This window comes from Corylus avellana, chromosome 8 (genome assembly GCF_965113065.1).
Source record: "Corylus avellana chromosome 8, dhCorAvel1.hap1.2, whole genome shotgun sequence".
NCBI lineage: Eukaryota > Viridiplantae > Streptophyta > Magnoliopsida > Fagales > Betulaceae > Corylus > Corylus avellana.
The window spans coordinates 2,712,035-2,738,725 of record NC_142497.1 but is presented as its reverse complement, the minus strand read 5'-3'; the positions used below and the strand labels follow the sequence as shown (position 1 = coordinate 2,738,725).

The 26,691-nt window shown below is 36.2% G+C and overlaps 3 protein-coding genes across 5 annotated transcripts; 2 read left to right on the top strand and 1 right to left on the bottom strand.

Moving 5' to 3' along the window:
- Positions 1-2,777: 2,777 nt before the first annotated feature.
- LOC132163857 (uncharacterized) lies at positions 2,778-6,539 on the top strand. Its single transcript, XM_059574235.2, has 13 exons — positions 2,778-2,974; positions 3,077-3,174; positions 3,455-3,537; positions 3,621-3,747; positions 4,281-4,344; positions 4,720-4,817; positions 4,883-4,967; positions 5,235-5,358; positions 5,482-5,583; positions 5,762-5,826; positions 5,936-6,017; positions 6,097-6,176; positions 6,303-6,539. Exons 1-13 carry the CDS (start codon positions 2,778-2,780, stop codon positions 6,337-6,339), a joined length of 1,242 nt encoding a protein of 413 aa, XP_059430218.2. The 3' UTR covers positions 6,340-6,539.
- Positions 6,540-7,742: 1,203 nt separating this feature from the next.
- Positions 7,743-12,946, top strand: LOC132164012 (uncharacterized). Of its 2 annotated transcripts, XM_059574421.2 has the most exons (14): positions 7,746-8,045; positions 8,142-8,239; positions 8,646-8,728; positions 8,926-9,052; positions 9,797-9,860; positions 10,021-10,118; positions 10,224-10,308; positions 10,844-10,967; positions 11,415-11,516; positions 11,710-11,774; positions 11,956-12,037; positions 12,112-12,191; positions 12,308-12,432; positions 12,532-12,946. In XM_059574421.2, exons 1-13 carry the CDS (start codon positions 7,849-7,851, stop codon positions 12,363-12,365), a joined length of 1,263 nt encoding a protein of 420 aa, XP_059430404.2. In that variant the 5' UTR covers positions 7,746-7,848; the 3' UTR covers positions 12,366-12,432; positions 12,532-12,946. The 2 variants fall into 2 exon arrangements, with proteins under 2 accessions (XP_088375295.1, XP_059430404.2); XM_088519169.1 differs by lacking the exon at positions 12,532-12,946 and having other exon boundaries at positions 7,743-8,045; positions 8,643-8,728; positions 11,956-12,191; positions 12,308-12,396.
- An 877-nt stretch (positions 12,947-13,823) lies between these two features.
- Positions 13,824-26,237, bottom strand: TPR16 (Heat shock protein DnaJ with tetratricopeptide repeat-containing protein). 2 transcript variants are annotated; one of them, XM_059573551.2, is made up of 11 exons: positions 23,475-26,237; positions 23,051-23,290; positions 22,605-22,734; positions 21,355-21,507; positions 21,008-21,252; positions 20,828-20,897; positions 20,526-20,732; positions 19,962-20,197; positions 17,538-17,616; positions 17,297-17,434; positions 13,824-14,483 (listed from the first exon to the last, which is right to left on the bottom strand). In XM_059573551.2, exons 1-11 carry the CDS (start codon positions 26,024-26,026, stop codon positions 14,280-14,282), a joined length of 4,254 nt encoding a protein of 1,417 aa, XP_059429534.2. In that variant the 5' UTR covers positions 26,027-26,237; the 3' UTR covers positions 13,824-14,279. The 2 variants fall into 2 exon arrangements, with proteins under 2 accessions (XP_059429534.2, XP_059429535.2); XM_059573552.2 differs by having other exon boundaries at positions 20,828-20,894.
- Positions 26,238-26,691: the final 454 nt, after the last annotated feature.

Below are 26,691 nucleotides of genomic sequence, written 5' to 3'. Positions count from 1 at the left end.
TTATATGCTCGGATAAAACAATTTCCTTTTGTCTTGTTGTGTAATCAACCCCTATTCTATGCTGTTAAAAATGGTACCGTTTGAACAATATTTTTAATTTTATGTCATTCGAACGCGACACGCCAAACCACACTTAATGTGTCAAATGTCACCTATCCCGCATGTGTGAATGATCTAGGTTATAGGTTACTGATTTTCACTTACCACTCACACGCATGATGACAAGTAAAGAAGTCATCTCGTTCGAATGAGGTACTTTGCGCATTTTGAATGCAATTGATTCAACTCAACAACATGTGGAGATTCGAACGGTACATCTCAAATTCAACATTTATAAACTTTTACTTGGAAATTTTATCCCCCTTATAATCAAATGCCTATAAGACCCACCAAGCTCCATATATTTACATCAAAATATGCTTTTAATGTTGATTGTCTTAATTATTTGTTTGATTTGCTGCATGCAAAGAACCTGAACAAGCTACTAAGAAGCAAGAGACAAATGGCTCACTGATTTGGTCAATCACAATCACACAACCACCTTACTTTTGGCTCCATTGATGTAACTTGAGTGTTTGTAAGAGTATCTCAGAGACACAATCAAAGTCCAAGAATTAGTTCAACTGTTTGCCCTCTTGTCTCAGCAGTTGCATAATGATTTTTGGAAAAGTTTTTTGCTTTTTAGTAAAAAATATACACAACTCTAAACACAAAATACTCAAAATCACTTTTACTTTTATGTATAACACTTTTGTTTTGGTTCAGAAAAGGCATGTACGATATCATTTAAAGATTAAAAACAACTTTTCTGTGTATAAACATTTTAGGAGATTATCTAATTGTAACGGCGGAGCCGGACGGGGATGAGAGGGGACAAATGCCGCTCGGGTAGCCGATAAAACTGCCCTTAGACTTTAGGCTAAAGATAATTGTTAAATAGTCAACTGTCAAAGCTGCCCTTTGCAATTATAACAGTAACAAATGAATAAGAAAAGTCAAACAAATCGTACGTTTCCAAAAGGCAAGTCGCCAAAGGCTCAAAACTCGCTTGCGCACTTGTGTGGCAATGCCGGCCACTTAATTACAAAGGAAAGAAAAAAGTAATTCATCTATGAGATTCACCAAACACAATTAATACAGTTTTGTGTAGCAGGTTAAAGTAGATAGATATTATAGCCCACCATTACTACAGTTTTTTTGTGTAATAGTTTAAAGTAGATAGATAATATAGCCCATTTTTGTTATTAAATTAGTTGTTAGTTAAGCTTAGTTGGCCCAAATAGTTAGAGTTGGGTCTATATAAGACTCTTCAAATAACTGTAAAGGTATCAAAAGATTTGTAAAATTTTCCTTGTGAACCTTGGAGGTCTAAAAATCCTCGAAATGCTTAGTTTTTAGGAGACTAACCATTTCAAACCGGCCATTTAATTCAATAAAGAAATTCTTTCTCATTCTTTTCTCATTTCCATTCAATTCTTTGTTCTTGAGTAGATTTACTGTTACATTTTGCACAATTTTCAATAACAAGCCTAAGCAAATAGTCTCACCTTATTAAAAAAATATACATATCAAATTTAATTAAAACAAAAAAAAATCAAATTTGATGCACTAGAGTATTATGAAAAAGTTGGAGAGCGGACATTCTAACCGAAAATATTTTTGGTTTGATAAAAAAGCCTATTTGATGTTAGAAAAATTGTTTTTATTTTTTAAAATCGTAAACCATTTTTTAAGTTTGATCATTTCATTTTCAAATTGATAAACTCAACTAGGACATCGTCATGAGCCAACTGAGATACCGTCATGATCCAGTTAGGACATCGCTAGGACCCGATTAGAACCCCACCAACGCTAGCAGAAACCCACCAAAATCTGACCAGGACATTTTTGTAATTTAAAATTTAATACGATTGAATGAACACTAAAAAATGTTTTTCTAGAAAATTCTATTTAAAAAAAATATTTTTTTGCTAAAAACATTTTGGGGGGGGGGGGGGGGGGAATCTATAGAGTACATACTGTACTACAACCTCAACAAGTTTGAGCAAATTACATTTTTGCCATCATCTTCACGTTTGTCAAAAAGCAACACTCATAGTCATCCCCTCCTGCAAAATCAATGTCCAGTACTCATACCCACAACTATCATCTCCTTGTGCACGGCGAGAGCAAGAGAGAAAGAATGAGATTGAGAGATTTGTCCATAAATGATCCTCTTCTTTGGGTTTGTTTACCTGGATCCTCCGATCTTCTTGTTGGCCAACGCAGAGAATTCATCCCATGTCAATGTTCCATTGTTCTCCTCTTGAATCCTATTGTGGGTCTAATGTGTAAGGAAAAGTCAAACAAAGCTTATACTTTTTCCCAAATATCACATCGTTAACGAAGTCTAACAAAGATGGTGAGAAATCCCAGACTCTGCATTATAAAATAATAATAATAATAATAATAATAATATAAAAAAAACTCACATGTATAACGCCACATGCGGCGTTGTTCACGGATACAGTGTTTTTTTTAATATTTTCTTTCTCCTTCACTCCAAAACAAATCTGCTCTCCCGCCTCTGTTTCTCTCTCTCTCACTCGCTCAAAGACCATTTTTTTCCTTCCCAGAACACAGGGGAGTCTGCAGGCCTTTGCTTCAACGTGAACAGTAATTGTAACGGCTAGTTTTGTGAATTTTCTGTAAGCTGCATTGATTAGGGGCAGTTGCAGGGAGGAGTTTAATCCTCTGTTTTTCATCACTTGCTGACTGTGCTCTGTACGGGTCGGGTCATGGCGGCGCGTGCTCCGTTGCATTTGTTGCCATTGAGGTGTAGTGCTACGAAGGAAGACCAGAGCGAATACACAGACAAGTCTAGGAACGTGCGCGTTTTAGTGATGGGAGGAACGGGTCGTGTCGGAGGCTCAACCGCCATTGCTCTCTCCAAGCTCCGCCCCGACCTCCACATCATCATTGCCGGTCGCAACAGGTCAAACAAAACGTTTCTCTCAAACCCATATGCTTGTTTCCCGAGAAAATCTAATTGCATGAAACAGGAATGCTGAATTGTCTGTATTGGGTCCCATGGCAGGGAAAAAGGTGCTTCTATGGTGGCTACACTAGGGGGTAACTCTGACTTTGCCGAGGTCAACATTGACAATGTAAAATCCCTGGAAGCGGCTTTGGAGGGTATGTAGTGGTAAATATTTCATATTACACGTGTAATACATTTTATTTTAGTTAAATATTTCATATTCCACGTGGTAGGGTTAGGTTCTACAAATGTTACAAAGCTTCCGTTTAAGTTTGCGATTTTAAAAACTACTTAATTTTTAAAAATGCAGTGAAACGTTTGGTAAAATCACATTTTAGCCTTTAAAATTGTGCATTTTTTTAAAAAAACTCAATTACTTGTAACGATCTCCCTTAAGTTAGTGTCAAAACTCAAACTTTGCCAGTTTCTCAGCAGATGTGGATCTTGTGGTTCATACTGCTGGACCTTTCCAACAGGCAGAAAAGTGCAGTGTCCTGGAAGCTGCCATACATACCAAGGTAACTACTACTAACTTGTTCTGAAATCTCTGTATTTTGGTAACTTTTGTGGCTAATGGATAATGTTTTCAATATTTCCTCAGACAGCCTATGTTGATGTTTGTGATGACACAACCTATGCATGGCGTGCTAAATCCTTCAAGACTAGAGCAGTTGCTGCAAATGTTCCGGCTATAATAACAGGCGGAATTTCCCCAGGAGTGAGCAATGGTTCTGTCACATTCTTTCTTGTGATTTAGTCTATAGTTTTCACACATTTATAACACATACACTCTTTAGTTACAATGAATAAAACTGGGCAAAATTCATTGATGAAGATAAGAACTAAAAGTATTTTTGTCATAAATTAAAGGGTTCTTATTGCAGTACCCATGTCACCTTCCCTTCTCTTTCATTTGGACTTGGGACAACCTATGCAAAGCCACAATGTACATTCTAAGATTGCCCTTTAGTTTACAAGTTATGCCAAATTATGTTTTGTGTCAAACATGAAAACTAGGGAGAATCTTGTTTTTATGTTCCTTATGGAACTTACCTGCAGAATTGCTTTTGTAGCTGCTGTTTCTGCAGGTGTTTAGTTTCCTGGTTTGGTTTGTTTTGTTTTTAGCCTTTTGTAACGGCTTGTAACTGGTTGAGATGTTGTTTGGTTTGTGTTTTGTTCTTAATGAAATTACTCATTCATCTTAAAAAAATGAAAATCTTCTCTTGTATGGTACTAACTCTTCCCACCTTTCCTATGACAGTGATAGCAGCAGAGCTAGTTCGCCTTTCAAGAAATGAAGGCAAGGCTGAGCCAGAGAGACTACGGTAATCACTCTCCACTACTATTTGATTTCAACTTCAATTATGACATAAAATGCGTACTGTTTTTCTTGTATGCTTAAGAGCATGTTTGAGATTGCGATTGAGAAATAGAACTTTTAAGTTAAAAAGTATTTTTTGGCAAAAGCTTCATTTTTAAACTTTTGTCAAAAGTGCGTTTTGACCATTTTTAAGCTTTTTGGATCCTTAAAAGCGCTTTTAATTTTTTTTTACCAAACGAGTACTTTTTCTTCAAACGAACTTTTTGAGTGTTAAAAGCACTTTTAGGCCCCTTAAACGCAATCCCAAACAGACCCTAAAGCTCAAACCACTTTTTTCCTCTTACTTTGACAACTTACACGCAAATATGCTATGTCTCAGATTCCACTACTACACAGAAGGTAGTGGTGGTGCAGGTCCAACAATGTTAGCTGCTAGCTTTTTACTTCTTGGAGAAGAAGTGGTTGCATATAGTAAAGGTCAGTTCCAAGAATAATCTATTCCTTTTCTCTTTACATGGCTCACCATTTGACTATTCTATCAGGAGAAGTGATCAAACTGAAGCCTTATAGTGGAATGCTCAACATTGACTTTGGAAAAGGAATTGGAAAGAAAGATGTTTACCTGTTGTAAGCTCTCTTAGAAAAAAAAAAGCTTTGAAATCAGTGAATTTTCATGCATAATGAGAGAGTTAATCGTAAAATCATTTGTAATTAACGTTCCCTTTCCTCCTCGAATCAACTTTCATTAATATGATCTTGGGTCTGTTCTTAATTATTTATGGTTTACAGTTAAATGCCGTTTTGATGGAACTAGTTGCTTTCTGTATAGATGCAAATACTTTGAAGCTTCTTTTCTATTCAATAGAATCTTCTTTTCCTCTTTATTCTTCCCAGGAATTTGCCTGAAGTAACAAGTGCTCATGAGGTCCTTGGAGTACCAACTGTCAGTGCTAGATTTGGAACTGCTCCATTCTTCTGGAATTGGGGAATGGAAGCCATGACAACTCATCTTCCTGCTGTATGTTCTTGTTTTTCTTCTTCTTTTCTTTTGTTTTTGTTTTTAAGTTGCTGATACTGGTCCTTGGTGTCTGATTTTTCATTTGAGTATTTATATCAAGCCCATGTAATTTGAGTACTGCAGGAGTTTTTGAGAGACAGGAGCAAAGTCCAAGTATTAGTTCAATTGCTTGACCCTCTAGTCCGATCAGTTGATAGGATTGCTGGAGAGCGTTTATCAATGAGGGTGACATACAATTACCGAGAAAATTATAATGGCTTTTACTTTATGATTAGTTTACACTTCTTCAGTTTCTTTATACTGTAAAAGAAAGTGATGGAAATTCTCTTCCTTCTACTATAATTTGTTAAATAATCACTTATAATTTTCTGCTTTGTTTTGTTTTTCTGGGGTTGGAGAACAGATTGATTTGGAGTGTTCAGATGGACACAGTGTTGTTGGTATATTCAGTCATAGGAGCCTTTCTGTGTAAGATTCATTAACCTTAAATATCTAAAAGCCCTTGCTTTATATATACAAGATATCAATTTCGCCTATAAAATTGATAATATATAACTATAGGGTTCATTCCTTTCAGATCTGTGGGAACTGCAACAGCTGCTTTTGCTTTAGCTATTCTTGAGGGAAGCACACAGCCTGGGGTTTGGTTTCCAGAAGAGGTATATTGTATAATAAATCATTTAGAGATCAAAAACATTACTTTTCTATAGTTAAACCTTTTATGAAATTCTCTTACAGCCAGAAGGAATTGCAATTGAGGCAAGGGAAGTTCTTCTCAAACGTGTTGCACAAGGAACAATCAATTTTGTAATGAACAAGTAAAGAGAAATTCTGATTCAGAACTTGAACTTTCACTTATTCATCTTTTTTCTTTATATCATTCTAGTTTTGGATAATGTTTCTTTTTTCTTTCTCCTTTTTTTTTTTTTTTTTCTTGTAATCAGGCCACCATGGATGGTTGAAACAGACCCAAGAGTGTAGGACTCCAACTCAAATTACAGTTCAAATTTCTTTTTCAGCTTCCACTTGATACAGCAGGCAGGCAGAGGTAGAGGAATTGATGGTGCTTGAAGTTAAGAGTTTTTTGAGAGCATTTCCCATTTTGCAGGCAAAATATGTGGTAACCATTGCCAAAGAAACTCTTGAGACGGTTCTGATATTTTATTCATGAATTTTGTCAAATCCCCCTAGACAATTCTTGCTACCATTGACCTAACAATACTTTTGAGAAAATTCTGATTCTTTATTCATTTGAGGAAATTGTTAAACCCCCACCATTTCTTGCTGTTTCTTTTTGCTTTGGTTATGGGACTAAAATCTAGGGCTGAAATAACCGGTGATTAATAACTGCCCGTTAACCACTTAACAGCTTTTAAAAGCGGTTATAAAAAATTGCTAACTACCTAGGGCCGTGCGGCTAGCGGTTATAAGATTTAGAAAAACCGCTATCTACCTATATATACACATACATGAAACGACGTCATTTTTGTTTTTGTTTTTCTCTTTTTTTTTTTTTAAAGGTGGTTAGCAATTAATAACTGCTAACCGTCGGTTAACTACTTAGGCGATTACGATTAACAGTTTTAGTCAATAACCACTAACCATAATTATCTTTCATTCCCTATTATATATATATATATATATATATATATATATATATATATATATATAGTCTCTCCTTAAAAAAAAAAAATTATAATTAATTTTATTTTTACATTTACAATTAAGTAATAAAATTATCTAAATAATTTTTACATTTAAATTAACTGTTGGTGCACTAGTGTATTGTGAAAAAATTGGTGAGTGGCCAATTTGATTTGCATCCGTCATCTTTCACTCCGTTTAATGCCCCAATCTCAAGTTCACTCCACTTAATACCCCAATTTCAAGTTAGGAAAATGAGTAACTTATATAAAATGGGAGGTTTATAAAAGTATTTATGAATCATGAATGTTAAGTTTTACATTAATTTTTTATTAGATGGGACGGACTTCATAAATAATAATAGATCTTATCCAAATTGATTAGTCATTTTGAAGTTATAACTCCTATATAGCTAGCATTTTTTCTCATCGTTACAAATAGTATCAGAACAATTTAGTAACGCCTTATGGTATTGCTGTATTGGAGTACTAGACGTCAAAATTTAAGGAGAAGAGATTGTAACACTTCAATCCCATGTTAGGAAGATGTCTAACAAACATATAATGAGTGAGTCGTTTATAAAGACACATTAGTTCCGGTTAACCTTTGTCCTTTTTAGGTAATAGTGTAGATACTAACGTATCAACAAGTTCGAGCAAATTACATTTTTGCCATTTCATTTAACGGCTAAATTTCTCGGTGAAAATTTGAATTTTGTTTCTTTTTTATTTATTTAGGCGCGTATGGTGCCACGTCATCATCATCGACAAACCGATAGCGAGCCAGATAGATAAGAGTCGTCTCTCTCCACAGAGAGACAGAGAGAAGCGCGAAACGGGTCGGGTCATGGCGGTGCGGGCTCCTTTCCATTTGGTGCCATTGAGGTGTAGCGCTACGAAGGAAGACCAGAGCGAATACAGAGACAAGTCTAGGAACGCGCGCGTTTTAGTGCTGGGAGGAACAGGTCGGGTCGGAGGCTCCACCGCCATCGCGCTCTCCAACCTCCGCCCCGACCTCCACATCATCATTGCCGGTCGCAACAGGTCAAACCAAAGATTCTCTCACTCTTGCTTGTTTCCCGAGAAAATCTAATTGCATGAACAGAGATGCTGAATTGTGTAAATTGGTTCCTATGGCAGGGAAAAAGGTGCTTCTATGGTGGCTAAACTAGGGGGAAACTCTGAGTTTTCCGAGGTCAACATTGACAATGTAAAATCCCTCGAAGCGGCTTTAGAGGGTATGTAGTGGTAACCAATTTCAATCTTTTATTTTAATTAAATATTTTATGGGCAGGTTTTATTCGTTGAACTAGTACTCTATGGTGTCTTATAAATGGGCTTTACATGATTTCTTACTACTGCATTATATAAGGTATTATCGAACTTAGGTTGCTGATAATCTATTCTGTCCGAGGTTATACTAGGATTAGTTCCTCTGTCCTACTCAGCTCTATAAAGTTTTGGTTTTTTTTTTGGTTCCATAAGCCATATAGGTCTAGATAGAGTAAATGATAAAATATTATCAGCTTGGGATCTTGTTTTCAGTCTTTAAAACAAATAGCAAGTTATAGTTAATACCTTGTAATGATCTCCCTTAAGCATCTCATTAGTGTTAAAACTCAAACTCTGCCAGTTTCTCAGCAGATGTGGATCTTGTAGTTCATACGGCTGGACCTTTCCAACAGGCAGAAAAGTGCACTGTACTGGAAGCTGCCATACATACCAAGGTGAGGGAAAGGTAATTACTACATTAAAAAACCTAACTTGTTCTGAAGCCTGTGTATTTGGTCAGTGGTAATAATTGGGCACATACACAACATGCGCATACTAACAAACACACACATACATAAAACTTATCTAGGTAAATTTTGTGGGTAATGGATGATAGGATTAACTCAGATAATGTTTTTCAATCTTTCCTCAGACAGCCTATCTTGATGTTTGTGATGACACAACCTATGCATGGCGTGCTAAATCCTTCAAGAGTAGTGCAGTAGCTGCAAATGTTCCAGCTATAACAACAGGCGGAATTTACCCAGGAGTGAGCAATGGTTCTGTCACATTCATTCTTGTGATGTAGTCCATAGTTTTCATACATTTATAATACATACTCTTGCCAATGAATAAAACTGAGCAAATTTCATTGATGAAGATAAGAACTAATAGTATTTTTGTCATATAGTGAATGAAAGATTATAATCTCATATACAAGGCTTCAGGGCCATACGTCTCACACATGGTTCTGAGGCATTCTTTTATATAATCATCTAGGTTTTGTGTGTCCCATGATTTGGCTTGGCATTAAGCAGCTTGTGTTGGAGTCAGATCTCCTCTCTGACAAAGCCAAGTTTAAAAGTTAACATGCACTGCATTCTGAGCTTTCTTGGATGAGACATGCTATTTTTTATGTGCACCTCTCATATCTGTCCCTATATGGGCTCTAGGTGAAGCTGAATGGCAAAAACAAATGTTTCTTAGACAAGTGGGGTTTGTCAATTTAAAATGAGTTGTATCTTAAAGGTATAACTCAGCTAATCTAAGCTCAATAATTATCGATCCAGTTAATTATGATTATTTGGGAGTTTTTTAATATATAAAGGGTTCTTATACCCTTCCCTTCTCTTTCATTTGGACTTGGGACAACCTATGCAAGGGCACAATGTACATTCTAAGATTGCACTTTAGTTTTGAAGTTATGCCAAATTATGTTTTGTGTGAAAGATGAAAACCTTCTCTTGTATGCTACAGGGGTCCTTCATGATAAATACTAACCCTTCCCACCTTTATTATGACAGTGATGGCAGCAGAGCTAGTTCGTGTTTCAAGAAATGAAAGTGAGGCTGAGCCAGAGAGACTACGGTAACCACTCTCCACTACTATTTGATTTGAAATTCAATTATGACATGAAATGCATACTGATTTTCTTGTATGCTAAACAACCATAGGTTGGGTCCAAAAAGCTCAAACCACTTTTTTCCTCTTTCTTTGACAACTTACTCGCAAATATGCTATGTCTCAGATTCTACTACTACACAGCAGGTAGTGGTGGTGCCGGTCCAACTATATTAGCTACTAGCTTTTTACTTCTTGGAGAAGAAGTGGTTGCATATAATAAAGGTTAGTTCCATCGGCATTCTATAAATAAGCTATTCCTTTTCTCTTTAGATGGCTCACCATTTTGCTTTTGATGCTAACTATGGTAGTTGACTATTATTCAATCAGGAGAAGTGATCAAACTGAAGCCTTATAGTGGAATGGTCAACATTGACTTTGGAAAAGGAATTGGAAAGAGAGATGTTTACCTGTTGTAAGTTCTCTTAGAAACAAAAAGCTTTGAAAGCAGTGAATTTGCATGCTTAATGAGAGAGTTTTTTCATGCATAATTTCCATCAAAGTCCTAGTTTTTGGCCTGTATATATTTAGCAAAGAAAGAGAGACAAACCTAAATGAAAAAAAAAACTTAATAAGCCTCTTTCCTGAGTCCATACTAAAAGCTGACTTCTGAGTAACGTAATGGTCCCTATCCAAGCTGAGCTTTTTTTTGTTATAGGCTAGCTAAAAGAGTTACAAAATATGGTGTCCAACAAGGATGTAGACCGCAAGCGGATTAGTAAATTTCATAAAATCATTTGTAATTAACATTCCCTTTCTTCGTGTCGTATCATCTTTCATTAATATGAGCTTGGGTCTGTTTTTAATTATTTATGGGTTACAGATAAATGCTGTTTTGATGGAACTAGTTGCTTTCTGTATATCTGCTCGATGCAAATGCTTTGAAGCTTCTTTTTCTCCAATCACGTTTCTATTCAATAGAATCTTCTTTTCCTCTTTATTCTTCCCAGGAATTTGCCTGAAGTAAGAAGTGCTCATGAGGTCCTTGGAGTACCAACTGTCAGTGCTCGATTTGGAACTGCTCCATTCTTCTGGAATTGGGGAATGGAAGCCATGACAAATCTTCTTCCTGCGGTATGTTCTTACATTACTAAGGGTTGCTTTTCTTCTGTTTTTGTTTTTAAGCTGCCCAATTTAAGTTGCTGATACTGGTCTTGGTGTCTGATTTTTCATTTGAGTATTTATATCTAGGTTGTTAGATCATTGTAAAATTAACATCTTTCAGCCAGCACTATCAATACCACGCTCTTGGGAATTATAGTTAGATAACAAGATAATTTACTTGCTGTAATTAACTATTAAGTCCTAGAAGTTAATAAGCAGTAAATGATAGTTACTTGATTTTAATATAATACTTTGTACAGTGCTGTAAAATTGGTTTCTTTGCGGCATGTGAAGGATCTGAACAAGCTACTAAGTACTATGAGACAAAGGGCTCAGTAATTTGATGAATCACCTGAGTACCTGACTACCTTGCTTTTTGGCTCCATTTAATAAGCCCATGCAATTTGAGTCCTGCAGGAGTTTTTGAGAGACAGGAGCAAAGTTCAAGAATTAGTTCAATTGTTTGACCCTGTAGTCCGATCAGTTGATAGGATTGCTGGAGAGCGTGTATCAATGAGGGTGAGATATAATTACTGAGAAATTATAATGGCTTATACTTTATTATTAGTTTACACTTTTCAATTTCTTTTTAGTGTAAAAGGAAGTGGTGGAAATTCTCTTCCTTTTACTATAATATGTTAAACCATTAATACAAGTTGGTCATCACTTATGCTTTTCTGCTTTGTTTTGTTTTTCTGGTGTTGGAGATCAGGTTGATTTGGAGTGTTCAGATGGACGCAGTGTAGTTGGTATATTCAGTCATAAGCGTCTTTCTGTGTAAGATTTTGTTTTCCAGAGATTTTATTGTGGTCAATAAAACTCTGCCTATTCTTGCTGTCATTAACCTTAAATATCTAAATGCCCTTGCTTTATACAAGGTATCAATTGTGCCTATAAAATTCGAAGTAATCTATCTCTATAATTTAGATATCATAACTATAGGGTTCGTCACTTTCAGATCTGTGGGAACTTCAACAGCTGCTTTTGCTTTAGCTATTCTTGAGGGCAGCACGCAGCCTGGGGTTTGGTTTCCAGAAGAAGTATGTATAATAAATCATTTAGAGATCAAAAACATACTTTTCTATAGTTAACCTTTTATGAAATTCTCTTACAGCCAGAAGGAATTGCAATTGAGGCAAGGGAAGTTCTTCTCGAACGCGCTGCACAAGGAACGATCAATTTTGTAATGAACAAGTAAAGAGAAATTCTCAGAAATTGAACTTTCACTTATTCATCTTTTTTCATTATATGATTGTAGTTTTGGATAATTCTTTTTAATTTTCTTTTTGGTATTTTTTTTTTCTCTTCAGGCCACCATGGATGGTTGAAACAGACCCAAAAGAGTTTGGATTAGGAATATATGTATGAGAGTGTAGGATTCACACTCAAATTACAGTTCAAATTTCTTTTTCAGCTTCCACCAGATACAGCAGAGGTAGAGGAATTGATGTTGCTGTTGCTTTCTTGTGTCATCCACATGGGATCAAGTGAATTTTAAATTGCTAATCAGTAAGTTTCCTTTTCTGAATTTCAGGTGCTTGAAGTTACAGTTGTTTGGGAGCAGTGCACATTTTGCAGTGCAGAATATGTCGAAACCATTGATAAAGAAAACTCTTTGAGACAATTCTGATCCTTTATACATGAATTTTGTCAAATCCCCATTGACGTAACAACACTTTTGAGAAAAATCTGATTTGAGGAACATGTTAAATCCCCCCACCATTTCTTGCTGTTTCTTTTTCCTTTGGTTATGGGACAGAAATCACCGCCTTAACAAAAAGAAAGAAAGAAAGACACGACTGCATCCATATTAATCTCGCTGTGAAATGGTTCCTTGAGATGGAAAGGATTCTGATCCTTGTTATTAAAGAGAGAGGATTCCATGAATTTAGGTTTTAATTATTGAATGAAGTCATTAATGAGAAGCGTTGAAGGGGGTTTTTGCTTTATTTTTGTGTCATCATAACCTTAAAACTGATCGGATTGTTTTTTCTTCTACATTCTGTGATATCTGAATGCATACTTTATTAATGTTGCGTGTCAGGTTTAGATCGTGTCGATGCATGAATTTTAGACTATATAGGTCAATACTAAGTCAATTCAATTAATTAAACAAGTTGGACCCTTAGATTTTAATCAACTAATTTTGTGTTGAGTTTGTGTGTCGTGTTAAAATTGCCACCCTAGTTTATTTTCGATAAAACAAAAAAAAAAAAAAATTTCAAATAGTTGAGGCTTGGCTTATAGCCTTACACAATTGGTGAGTAAGCACCTATTTGAAATACCAAAAAAAACAAAAAAAGAAAAAAAAAGAAAAAAAGGATTTGGTTTAGGTGTTGTAATTTTTCAAACTGTCCAGATTAAATTTCAAGTGTTTTATGAGAAAGAGGAAAGTGAATTAAGTCTAGATGGATTGATCTACTTTGCTTTTACTCAATTTCCTTTGGCCAACAAAACAAAAACTTACCCTTTTGGGACATTGGATAAAACTGAAGGACATATAATCTGGGCTTGAACACCACTTCCATCACTATCTACCTTAACCAATAAACCAATAGCTTCTTTAGGCAATTAGTAGTTTAAATCAACCATAAACAAATTAAACAAAAATGCAATGAAGAAAATCCTTCCAAACTTCTTTTTTTTTTTTTTTGGGAAGGGGGTGGGGTCTTCATTTGTGGATAAACAAAAACTATACAATCAAAAATCTCTCACTCATGTACAACCGTTGCATCAAACTATATACTGCAGGCGCTATCTCCCACTTGAATGTTTTAAAAAGAACATAAAACCAACACATAGGAGCATACCAAAGATTTCAGGACCAATCAGAACATCCCTTTCTTAGCACTTGTTAGTTTAGAATCAGCCAGGACTAGCAAACTGCCAAGGCCAATAAGTTTGTTCCTGGAATTGCTACATTCCATCTCTTCTCTGCATGTTACCAATGCATTTATGCAGCTCAAACAGTCAGTCAGATCTCTCTTTCAGATATTGTATAAGAGTGAGCTCTTTCCTTATTTCTTCCTTTCCCTTTCTTTCTTCTTTCTCTAGATAAAGGTTTCATGAATCCTTCAAACTACAAAACCCTCACTCAAGCTTATGGCCATCTGTTATATGTTTTTGAAGAAAACTAATGGCACTATATCTGAAAAAGTGGTTGAAGTAATGACCTGTCTGCTGGACCTCTAAGCTGAAGCTACATATAGAATGCATCCAAACATCTGACTAGCCCCTTCTCTGACTTGCTGATGAATCTAATCATGCATGTCCACACAGTTTTCATGAATACCTGTCCCATTGATTGCCTTCTGAACCTCTAAAGGATGAATTACCATATGATCTCCAGACATCTCTCCATTGCCGCCTAGTGCTGCTTCTTTCATGGGGATAACACTGGGCATCTGTATGAGTTCTAGATGTGCTGCTTCCATTGCGCTTCTTTTGGGCATTCCGCATCTCTTCTTCGGCATCATACCGTGAACGCTGCGAAAAATAGTAGTTGCCCAAATAAAAGCCAAATTTGATTGTCGAGTTTGAAAAAATTAATAACAAAATAATAGGACTTGGTTTAACGATTATTATACAAAGTAAAGAAAAGGCAGACAGTAACAGAAAAGAAAAGGAACCTAAACATAATATTAATAACTTAAATCCTGTGAACAGGTGATCAGTTCATTCGTCAAGCAATTAAATCTTCCACTTTACAGGTTCCTTAAGGACAAAAGAGCATCGAGGAGGCCCACATTATTCTACAGAGAGAATACATGTGAACTGATCCAAACCTGTTTAGTATATTAGTTGATTTTCCTTTTATATATCATATACCAGTAAGTGAGGTTTATTCAGGTTGTGTTATAAATGCCCCAGCTACAAAACCTAATGATGGTTGAGGGGGAATTTCAGCTTTTGAATCTCGGTTAATTATATCTTCAACTCCTGGTATTATTTTGAGATGATCCATTTTAAGCCTCTTCAAACAAGGTTTATTGCCATTGATTTGATGATCACCATCGGACGTGGTCAATGAGAATTAATTACGGGGGACGGACAGACCGGTAAAATAGCCCTAGCCTCATATACGATTTTTCAATTAACAGGGGCAAAATTTGATATGTTCTAATGTTGCTATTGGTCAAAAAGCATCTATAGCTCAAACCCCTTATAATCAGAGTTAGAAGAAGGGAAATGAGGGGTGCTTGACCTACAACAGACAGAGGAGGATTTATTTAAGCTCTTAGAATATGGTGCCTTTTGAGACCGTTAAACTATTAGTTATTTCAAAAGTTTAAGTTGATAGGAAGAGATAAATTTAATCACTTAATCATTACTTTAACACTTCCCCTCACATGTGGGCTCAAATTCCCTTATAATAGGTAAGACCCAACGCGTGGAATATTTAATTTAAATGGGGGTTCATTTGACGGAGTCAAGGTTCAATTTCAAGATTTTTGGCTCTGATACCATATTGAGAGATTTCATGAAAAATGGGAGAGAAACAGAGGAGGCACGTTCATATTTTTCACGTAGCCTTCCTCTCTCTCTCATATATATATTGTAACCTTGAACACTATATATATTGTAACCTTGAACACAAAGACCAACATACCCACATAACATATTAACCCTAATAAGCTCTTCTACCAAAGACAATATTGTCAAACAAGTCAACTATAACAAAGGCACGAGAGAAAAACATATTGGCTAGTGATTGTGAGGCCTAATTCTAGACTGGAGGAGATACCAAAGACCTCTGCCCTGCCCTCCCTCTCTATCTATCCAAGGGATGAAAGGGCAGAGACCCTTTGGTTTTTTCATGTTTCTAAGAGTTGAACAATGGTTTTTCGTGTCGTTAAAGAGTTAAGAAAATGGTATGAACCTCCTGCAGGAATGATTTGGAATTCCAAAACCAGTAGTAGTATTTTCTAGCAACAAAATAATAAAGGCAATCAATCAATATAGATTGATCCAAAATCTGATTCAAATCCAATATAACAACACCTGTGGGTATATTTATATAAGATACAATGCGCTTGAACTGGTTCCAACATTATTTTGGTTAGTGTTAGAAAGGTGTATTAGGGTTAATAGGTTATGGGTATTTTGGTCTTTGTATTCTATGTTGGACTTATATATATATGATGTTTGAGAGGAGAGTAGCTGTAGGGTGAATACGCAGCCTCCCCTATTCTTCTTCTATTCTTTCTCTACTTTTCTTCTATTCTTTTCTCTCATACAAACTAACATGGTATTAGAGCCATAACATTATCCATATACCCACTCCTTCATCATTTTTTTTTCTTTTATTTTCTCTATTATTGGTTCTACTGCAGTCTGGAAAATGGGCTTCATGCCCACAAATCGTGATTAAGGGTAGATGGTGGTCGGCGTGGTGTTTGGCCGGCCTGGTCTGTGGTGTTTGGTGACGTAGGGCAATGGGCAAGGAATCAAATGTAGGTGGCAGCGGATCCGAAGACGGGACGGATGATGGTGGAGGTGCAGGAGCTAATGGGAGTGGCCGACGTGTATAAACCTGGAGAGGAGCAGAAGTGCGTGGAGGCAACACGATAAGCTCAGAGAGATATGGAACAGAAAAGAAAAGAAAAAAAGGTTGCATGCAAGTATGCTTGTTATATATCATCATCATGTTTTACATAATAAGCACTGCTCTCATAATACCAATTCTGGAGCAATTTGTGGCATGTGCACACACACATATATGACTACTGCAGTGTGTATTAAAAAAATGAAGACAACCAGATAATAAGAAAGTAAGTTCTAACAACTTCAAATTCTCAGAAAATATCAAGGTGTAGCTTCTATATAAATTTCTAGTCCTGTTCGAAGTATTGTTCCTAAACACCATTAACTTTTTGATAAGGTTCTCATAAGTCATTTACTACTCCTCAAAGTTGTCATGTTTTTTGTCCTTAACCATTTATTTCTAATTTCCAATCCAGCTTTTCTTTTAAAATTTTTTTTTGCATCCCAAATGGCCAGAGATAGAATTTCGTTTCTCATCCAAGTGAGAGCAACTTTGTATTTAGTGCCAAGAAAAGCATCTCAGGTTGTGTGCCCAATTGAGCAAGCCAACTAATACAACATCCCTGCGAAGTTGCAAAGTCACATTTAGGACCGACTTAACAACATTTTCTTAGTAGTAGTTAAACATTTCATAACAGGATATTCTATGCAAGAAAAATCAAGGAAAAAAGAAGTTAGTAAGAAGCGTCAAACTCTTCAAAACTTTAGCCAAGGAAAGAGAAACAGACTGCATAATGATAATATGCATGTCACACCTTGGTAGCATCTGAAAGTACCGCATATGCCTCTCCAATCATTTTAAAGAGTTTGTCAGCATCCTTGTGAACTTCTTCTGCTATCTCCTTCCACAGCTTGTCATCACCATTATCACTTCTTGCCAGGGATTGACCAGCCTACATGGAGAAAGGACTTGTTTAAAAAATTACCTAACAGTAAGCACGGAAATAAATCAGCATCTTTTTTTTAATAAGTAAATGAATCAGCAAATTTTGAAACCTTATCAGGATGATGTCTAAGTGCAGCTTTCCTATAGGCCTTCTTAATTTCAGATGCCGAAACAGATGGCTCGATTCCCCTGCAGTCATAATTTGAGTTAGCACATTATCTAAAAAGCTTAAGATTAACAACTTCTCAAAACACTTAACTGTTTGTATGTTTTCAAAATTGACCCTAGTACTATTGGTGCTTTAAACTTCTTATAAAAGACACAAGTTTCAAGGTGAAACTAAAAACAAAACTAGAAATTTACACCTTGTTTGGTTCGCTGTTTAAACAGCATAAAACATTTTTCAGACATTAGTTATCCAAACAATTTTCCAGAAGTGATCCCCACAGAAATTTTTTCAGTTTTTGTTTTCTAAAACACTTTTCAAAACATAACACAGATTAAGAAAAAAAAAAAAAAAAAACTTTTAGAAAACTTCCCCCACCTTCATATAAGAATGTTTTCAAATCACATGCTTAGTTTTCAAAAAAAAAAAAAAAAAGAAAAAGAAGAAGTGAAAAACACCTTTGAAAACAATGTTATGCTCCTATATATATATATATATAGAAAAGAAAAGATAAAAAGGTTGTGCTGGCTAGGTTTCCCACCTGCGACTAGGCAACCCAACATGGCCATGGCTGGGAAATCGAGCCTTAGGTGGTGGCTAGATACATTGGGTCACCCAGCCACAGTGGCTGCCCACGACCTAGCTGCAACCATGGTTGGGTTGCTCGACCACTGTGGTTACCTGGCCACCATGGTCAAGTCATACTCATAACCCAACCACTGTAGTTACCTAGCCACCATGGCCAGGCCATAACCTAGCCTCTTCTTTTCTTTCTTTTTTCCTTTTAAAATTTTTTATACGGGTATAATTGTATTTAATCTTCTTTTTTGAAAATCGAAAAATTATTTGACAGAAAGATCACGAAGGTCTCAGATTTAAATGACTGTAAACTCTACAATTTGCAAAATTTAAAACCCTGGTTTAAAAGTCAAAATCGAGTAAAGTACAAGAGGGTTCCATACTCAAGATAAAAATGGAAACTCAGTGATGGATTTAGTAATTTCCCCTTTTTGTTTTGAAAACATGTTTTCAATATTACATCCAAACACTTTTCAGTTTTTTCTTCTAGAAATACTTTTCAAATATAATATCCAAAAGTTTTTAGATGCGGATTCCACAAAACACTTTTCAATTTTTAAATACTGAAAACAATTTTCAAAACCCAAAACAGGAAACAATTTTCAAAAACTCATCCAAAGAGTAAAAGAATAATGAAACTTAAACTATGAACAAGTTCTTGACGAAGATAAATCACATACTTATAATTCTACACTTGTTTTGTTGATGAAGGAAAAAAAAAAGCAAGAAAATCTGCACTTGTTCAGGTAACTGAAGGCAAAAATCTACGTAAGTGTCCAAATAAGTCTCAGATGGGAGCAGTGGCGGAGCCAGACAATTCATATTAGGGGTGCCGTTAAAATTTTTTTTGCGTCCTAAAATTTTCTCCACCCTAAAAATTTGATAATTCACATAATATATGCATCACAAAAAATATCTATAAGAGTTCATAAATATGTGCTCAAATTGATATATTAGTAATGTAACATGTCGGCACTATATATATCAAAAAAAAAAAAAAAAGTCTAGAACTGCACTTTACAGTATCTTAGAAGTACATAATCATCAAGTACCAAATATAAATTGAAGCTCTCAGCAAGTCAAATCAATCAATTCATAAACCTAAAGTTTAATTTATTCATGAACCTAAAATTTTCAGGTTAAATCACGACCTCGTAAGAGACAATAAACATTTATAAACATTAAACAACAAAATAAACAATCATATGAATATTAAAGTTTAACATACATATGTATTAGATAAGGAATTTTTTTTTGCTTACCATACATATGTAATAAGTTTTGGCATTATTAAAGTTTACCATACACAGCAGCATCCTGGGAATTTTTTTATTTTTTTTTATTTTTGGGAAATTTTTTTTTTTAAAATCCACGGCACCCCCAAAGGCCTATGTGGCTCCACCACTGGATGGGAGACACGAATTTTGCATCCTCAAGTGTTCAATAAGACCAATCGTTTTTGGGAAGAGTGACATATCATTAAAGAAAAAAACAAAAAAACAAAATCAGTGACCAGCTTACTGAATAAAAGGATACAAGCAATTCCTGCATCAAAATGGCTCAATGATCTGTATGATGGATTTCATTGAGAGCCAAATTAATTAATTAATTTTTTTTTTTTACAAAAAGAAAGAAGTAATCAGCTTTCAAGGAAAAAAGTAGTATAGACTACCTTATTGCATTAGACACTGATGGAATAGATGTCATAATCTCTATAGAACAACAGATCCATAAGGAGGTGCAACTTAAACGAAACCTGTTGGATTCACATGTAGAAAGAGAAACTTACAGAATAAGGTACATATCCAATGGGATTTCTTTTCTGGCTTCTTCTTCAATTTCAGAAAGCCGCAGACGAGCTTGTCTCAAATCATTTGCACCAGTGATCAATCGATCAGAAGCTCCAGACTGATTGGTCTTCTCCTCTACTTGCTTATTGAGAAGAGATACAATTCTCTGAAGATCTCTAGCTGCTTGTCCATAATCTCTGATCATCTCATAGAGAGTTGCTCGTCTTGAGATTGCCTATCAAAGTATTAGCACATCAAGCACAAATATGACCAACGAGGTTGCTGAACTGAAGATGACATAATTAGAGTTTTCTCTATATGAGTGACTCTCTCTATTTATATTAAGGATTCTGCATATGAAACCAAACAAATAAAGTGACCATGATCAAAGATATAAAATAAGCAATTTCAAAAAGTATAAACGCATGTACACACACATAAAGGAGCACAACAATAACAGACTAGAGGGACAAATCAATTTAACTAGATGACAGCCCTCAAAACTTCTTCCTCAACAATTTTCAATCTAAGACCTAAAAGCTTGTATTGGTTCAGAGGAAAACCTTAAGATAATTTCCATCAAGAGCTATAGCCAGGCTGCAATCTGCAATAGCATCTGTAATCTGGCCTAATGCTTTGTATGCAGCAGCGCGATTGCAGAAACAAACAGCTGCAAAAGGACGTGACTCCACATTGTACAACAAAGCAGCAGTATAATGTTCAACTGCTTCTGCATGCCGTCCTGCCTGAAATGCTTCATTTCCAGCAGCCTGTGTTGAGAACAACAGAAAATCAATACAGAAAAAACACCTTTCATTTTAAGTACAAAAGCTGGACTTGTTGCAAATAAATTTTTAAAGCATACCTTATGACGCAAGAGCTCACGTACTGTACCAGCTAGGGGTATTAATGATTCCAGAGCCTTGCTTCCACTCCTGAAAGTTCTAGCACACATTAGGAACTTTATGTGGCAAAAACATACCTTCATTGCAATAAAACGTGTAAAAGGAGGGGGAGCTTTCATATTGCGAGGATTATAAATTACCTATTTGTGATAGATACTTTGACCTCTTGCTCCTCGAGTAAAGCAAGACCCTCATCAAACCTTCCTAAATGGAAGTAGGCTTTAAAAATCAGGCGGCATCGCCAAAGTTTGAAGTAAAATTTGTTCAAGAATTCAGAACCATGCAGACTTGTTTCCTGGCCATTAGCATCCACTGGGGGAGAATTCTTTTCAGCAGAACCAAGGGTCTGATTACACAGCTGAATCACCTCATCATACCTCCGGAGCTGCCAGATGTACAGAAGTTAACACAAAACCGACAACAGACTTCTGGTAGATTTCAATTTCTCAAAGTAAAATTTCTCAGTATCATTAAAAGAGCTGCAAACCATGAAAAGAGCCTCTGCTTTCATTTCAAGTAACTTTTCTGAGTATGAGCTAATCATCAAAGCCTCAGCAATTACTTCCAAAGCAGTCTCTACATCACTAGACATGCCCCTTTTCAAAAGTTCAGTAGAGCGGTTCATGCATTCTAACACATTCTGCCAGACAGTAAAAGACAAATTAGTTTGGATACCAGATATCCAATTCGTCATGAAGAAAAAAAATATAAAAGAAGAGGCAGGAATAACATCAAGCTTTTCCAGAAGTGAAAGCCATTGTACATACAATCAGAAATTTGGATGACATTTTGTTATAGTTATGTAACTAAAAATGCAACACCCGAGTCTATATTGGAAATACGAGTAGTTCACATAGTATGGGTGGTTTATAAAAACACTCATGGGTGCTAAGTCTCACATTGATTCCTTACTAAGTGAGCTTGAACTTTATAAGTGATTTTAAGGAATTTGGAGTGATAGCGTAAATGTGGCTAGCGCTTTTCCTCAAAAAAATCATTTAGGAGAGAACAATAGAATATTAGGCAACAATCTCATAATTAAATTGCAGTAATTTAACAACTAAAATCCAAAATACCAACGATATAAAATTTTAGACATTAAGAAAGAGAAGCAACAATTTTAAATAATGATACTGTGAAATACTACTCCCTCTGTCTAACAATAGATGGTGTGCTGTCCTTGTTGGGCTGTCCCTAAATAGATCAAGGTCCCCAAAATAAAAGCATTTATTAAGTTAACTTCTCATATGACCCATAAATCTAAAGTCACTCTTTTTAAAGTTTAAACCTTTCTTAACCCATCTTAAGGGCATTTTAAGAGGAGTGTTTGTTTCACTAAAATGCCTGCCGTTATTAACTTTTACCCATTGTGGGATGGGAGGAGTATATTTTTGAGCTATACAACACGAAAAAAAAATTAATGAATTCCCACCTTCAAATGGTTCATCTGAAAGAACCAATAAGCTGTGTTCTGAAACTACAATATATATCAATAGGAACTAGCGAACCATAAAAATAGCCAGAAAGTTAGATATCTCCCACTCACCTATGCCTTACAACCCAACCTAACACCCCTACCCCCCCCCCCCCCCCCCCCCCCCCCAGTATATAATTATTAGACAATGGTAAATTATCATGTTCAATTTGGATGCTATATAAAGTTTTCATATTAACAGACTGAAAAAATTGATGGTAAATACTATGATCAGATCTGATCTATTCAAATAATAACAGTACCTGTGCCTTTTGTAAGCCATCAGATGCTTCTACTACAGTTTTCCTATCCACACAGAAGTCACTTCCTGATTGCAGGCACTTCTTGAAATATTTTGATGCATCTTCAACTTCCCCAAGGGCAAGGTAACAACTTCAATGAAATGAAATCAAATTAAAAATCATTGATTAGGGATATAATATCCCACCATTACTAAACAAAATCCAGGTTGGGGATACTAAGAGCATAAATATGCTATCTATTTGAATAACAAATAAACCTAAAGAAACTAGTTAAACAAAAAATGTACATAGAAATCAAGAGGAGTGGTATGGGTACAATATTTGCCAAGAATGCAATTGAAGAAATGTTACATATTCTTCACCAGCAAACAAGTTTGTTAGCGATAAACTAGCATATGCAGACAAAATAAAGTCACCACAAGCTCAAAATAAATCAGAACCCTTACTTTGCAGCTCTAAGTTGCACCTTAGGGAAGTTGGGATCTATTGCAGCAGCCATCACACAGTCTCCTAGTGCATCTCTCATTCTTCCAAGAGACATTCGTGTTGCTGCCCGGTTGCTATAGCACAGCATTAAAACCCTGAGACAGCTTTTAGATGTCTCACTCATAGAAACACAGTTCACCCCATTTGTGTAACAATCCTCAGCTTTAGACAGATCCCCACTCATATAGGCTTGGTTTCCCCTGATAAATATCATATTCAACAAACAAAATGGTATCTCAAAGCTAGAGGATATAATGAGAACATATAACATGCCATAGCCAACTTACTAAATGCTCCAAATGCAGAGTAAGAGATAATGAAAGAGAGATAATTTTGTGAATTAAGTACAGAAATGAGAAAAAGATGATTTGAACTGATACTGACCTTTGTCGCCACTTCTCACACGCTTCCTGAGCTGTAACAGTTGCAGCAGACTCTTGCTTGACCTCCTGTCTTTTTTCTATCTCAGAATCCATTTTAACCTTGGATTGAGAAGTAGATAGATTTCCTTTCTGAACCCTCCCAGGAGACGAAGGCAATGAAGTTCCGGAGAATGGAAAGAGATTCACAGAGGATGATGCGTATGAAACTTTGGCATTGGTACTGGAATCATACATATCATGACCACCTTTCAACAAATTTATCTTTTTTGGGTGGCGTTTTGAAGCAGATATCTGACCTTGGGTGGCAGAAGAGGCAGCAAAGGTGAATTTAAACCCACTCATATCGTCTGAACTTGAAGCAACACCAATTCGCGTCCTGCCATCACTATCATGCCTCTCAACGTTTGAGCTTGGAATGGATTCAGTTTCTCTTGATGTAACAGCATCATCACTATTATAGTCCACCTCCTCAGCTGCAGACTTGAAGCTTTCAGTTTCAGCCACAGAAACAGACTCTTCCTTAGGGCCTCCAGCACCAACACTTTTATCAAAATGGTATTCAAAACTTCCAACTTTTGCTTCTTGGCGTATCGAATTGCCTTCATTTATATTCAAGCATTGTGCTGCAAAAATCAAATCTTCATCTATAGCATCACTGGAAACCACTGGTGCTGAATTAGTTGCTCCAATCAAATCTTCATCAATAGCACCACCTGAAACCATTGCTGCTGAATTACTTGCTTCATTGCTATTGAGTCTGAATGACTCACCAGATGTCACAGAATTTTCTCTTGAGTGGCGGTTATCAGCCAGTGCTTCCTGATATGGGGAAATGTCCATAGGTGAATAAGATTCAGAAGCCTCTGGGTTCTCTTGGGAACCGCTTTCCCTCGAAACAAAATCTTGACCAGGCCACATCTGGACTGGGGTAGAATTCTTCAATTTTCCACTCTTTTTCTTCAATCCTGTGTCTCTAATTGATTCTCTCTTTGCACTAAATTCCATTTTCTGATTTAAGCCCGAAAATAGGTTAGCTTTTGGTTTTGGTGTTTTAAATTCTACAAAGGGCAACCCTGTACCATCTTGTTTGCCTGTATAGCTAAACTCAGTGTCACTAGATGAGAATGAAGATGAAGATGCAACATTTCCACCCACTTCGGCATCATCTTTTGGTCGGTCTAAAGGAACTTGACTACCACTTACTTCCTTACCCTGCATTCCCACCTGAAAAGTGAATTCCGTGGGCACTGCTTTATCAAGATCATGGAATGACATATCACCAAAATGTCCCATTTGCATCTCCTTCACAAATACTCGAGAGGAAGAGGGCCCTGCATCTGATCGATTTAAGTCTCCTGCCCCACTTCCTAATTTCAACTTCTCCATCTTCCTCAACAGTGGGGTTTCTTTTCTTCCACCATACAAATCACCAGTACTTTCACTGCTTCCGAAGACAGTGTTGCCTTTTTCATTGTTCTTAATAGTAGCTTCATTCTTTTCAAAACTATTGGTATTTAAAGAATCTTTGACGTTCAGATTCTTCATCTGATCAGAAAGTCTATCTGCTAAGCTTCTAGCACCACCCTTTTTACTACTTCCAAATGCAACACTACCACCATCAAGCTGACCAGGTTCTTTAATGCCACATTTATTCTTCAATTCATTTAGAAGTTCTGCTTCCAAACTTCTATCGAAGGAACTATCCACATTGTGGCCACTCCCAAACCCAAACTTGGTCGTATCATTCACACTTAAATTAAACCTTACATCTCTAATTTTCTGGATACGTTCACTATTTCCTGGACCTCCAATGTTCAACTTCCTCATTTCCTCGGGAAGCTTCGGTGCAATGCTATCATCAATACTAGAACTCTTCTTGTGCCCACTTCCAAATACAAAGCCACCACTCCCTGACCGCCCAGATAGACTTGAACTCGGCCTATTATTTGCATTTGGATTAAACACACCATCTTTGACATTGAGAAACTCATTCTCACTCAGAATTTTCAAATTCTTCATTTCCTCAAGCACATCTTTCTCCAAACCTCCACTAGAATTACTCGTACTCACACCTGAATCGACCCTATTCCCTCCAAACACAAATGCCTCACTTCCACTCTTACCAAACCCAGACCCACTGGAGAAAGAAGTCCCAGTTTGGGAAGCAGCTGAGGAAGGAACCGAACTCTCTGGAACGGCCCGAAACGGATTAAAACCGGGGTCTAACCGGGCGTCCGAGGCCGCCGTTGGCCTCAAATTCTGAGAATTCGATTGCCTCCTCGCCTTCACAAACCTCGGCCTTGAAGAACCGGGCGCCGATCTCCCAAACGAGGTATTGTAACCGATACTGGAATTACTTTGATTGGAATTCGAATAATTTGAAAACCCAGAAGTTTGATTACCAATATTTGATGGGTTCATTGGCACAGATTGAGATTTTGAGGGAAACCCAGAAAAACTGAATGAGATAGGATAAGAAAACTGACCGTTAAGGCTGGTGTTTTGTGGGGTTATGGGTGCCGGAGCTGCAGAGTCTAGCAACGACAGCGACATGTCAAAGTGGGCGTCATCAAATCGGACGGATGATGATTCTGGTGTTGATGGGGCTGTCTGATCCAATCCTAACTTGATATTGAATGCCAAAGATTATACTTTGAACAGGAAGTGTTTGAAAGTATGTGCGTGTGTGTTTGTGCTTGTCCAAGGTCTATATCTATCTTTCTTTGGCTTGAAGGAACGGAGAAAGACGAGTCTTTTTGCAACGGGTGAAAGATGTTTCTTTCATTCCTCTGTTTTTCATGGGTCAGGTTTTTGATCCTCTCATGGTGTTTTCAGAAAGTTCTTTTCTGTTTTTGCTTTTGCTTTTGTTTCCCTTCCTTTTCTTTTCTTTTTTTCCTTTTTTTTTTTTTTTTTTGTTGCTTTCCCTTTATTATTTTCTTATATAATTTTCTGATTTTAAATAGCATTTCTTATATAATTTTATAATTTTTATTCCTGCATAAACCATCATCCATTGGTGTCTTGGGCTAAACGGACTGATCAATAAATATTATTATGGTAAAAAAAAAAAAATCTAATATATAAATCCAAAGAGAATTAAAAATTAAAAATTTATATCTCAAAATATATCCAAATTTCATAACAAAAATGTATATTGTTTAAATCTCGAAAAAAACAAAGTTTTTCTCTTAACGGAGTATAATTCTTTTAATGTCATT